Source organism: Dipodomys merriami, unplaced genomic scaffold, assembly GCF_024711535.1.
Source record: "Dipodomys merriami isolate MVZ:Mamm:240054 unplaced genomic scaffold, mDipMer1.0.p SCAF_3, whole genome shotgun sequence".
NCBI lineage: Eukaryota > Metazoa > Chordata > Mammalia > Rodentia > Heteromyidae > Dipodomys > Dipodomys merriami.
Genome location: NW_027204492.1, coordinates 42,843,604 through 42,844,337, shown reverse-complemented (window position 1 = coordinate 42,844,337; position 734 = coordinate 42,843,604). Strand labels below are relative to the sequence as shown.

The 734-nt window shown below is 34.5% G+C and overlaps 1 protein-coding gene across 1 annotated transcript; it reads right to left on the bottom strand.

Moving 5' to 3' along the window:
• Window positions 1-311: 311 nt before the first annotated feature.
• On the bottom strand, window positions 312-467 carry LOC138839453 (large ribosomal subunit protein eL39-like). Its single transcript, XM_070039027.1, has one exon. The coding sequence runs from the start codon at window positions 465-467 to the stop codon at window positions 312-314; it is 156 nt and encodes a 51-aa protein (XP_069895128.1).
• Between the last annotated feature and the right edge of the window lie 267 nt (window positions 468-734).

Here is a 734-nt window from a genome sequence, read left to right as displayed (position 1 = left end):
GATGCATAACTGGGAAAAGACAAACTCTCCTTTTCACCTCAATTTTCCCTTAGCTTAATACTAACTCCTTTTGAGTTTGTAGACTGGTGTCAGAGACAAAATACTATGCCTCCTAACAATTCTTTTTTTTTTCTCTTCCAAATGTAATGTTTATTACTGTTTATTACATGCTTATTACTATGCCCGTTATTAAGATAACCAAAGAAAAATCAATTTTAAAAAATGCCCAACTGTCAGCCCAGGCAGTATTGATGTTTCAGCTTGACTGATTCGTGGTAGAGCATAAATATGTGGGCATCTGAAGCAATTCCTTACAGACCCAGCTTGGTTCTCCTCCAGTGTTTTCTCTTGGAGTTGTACTTGATTTTGTTACCAGTTTTCATCCGAGTCCACTGGGGAATGGAGCGATTTTGCTTTAGTTTCTTGGCCAGAAACTGCTTGATTCTGAAAGTCTTGTGAGTAGACATGATGAGAAGCTCAGTAACCACAATTGGGAACACAAGCTGAAGAGTCATAACAATTCTTGAATAGCTTAATGATATTTGTATAGAGTAGAAAAAGTCTTTATGCCAGCATGTAATATTCTTTTAAGATTTTATTCTTTGAAATAAGCTCAGAAAATGTGATTAAGTGTAAAAAAACAAAATGCAATTTCTTTCTAATTTTCTATGAAGGTAATTATATCATCTGAAAATAGTGAGAGTTTTATGTCTTTGAGCATCCAGCCTTTATTT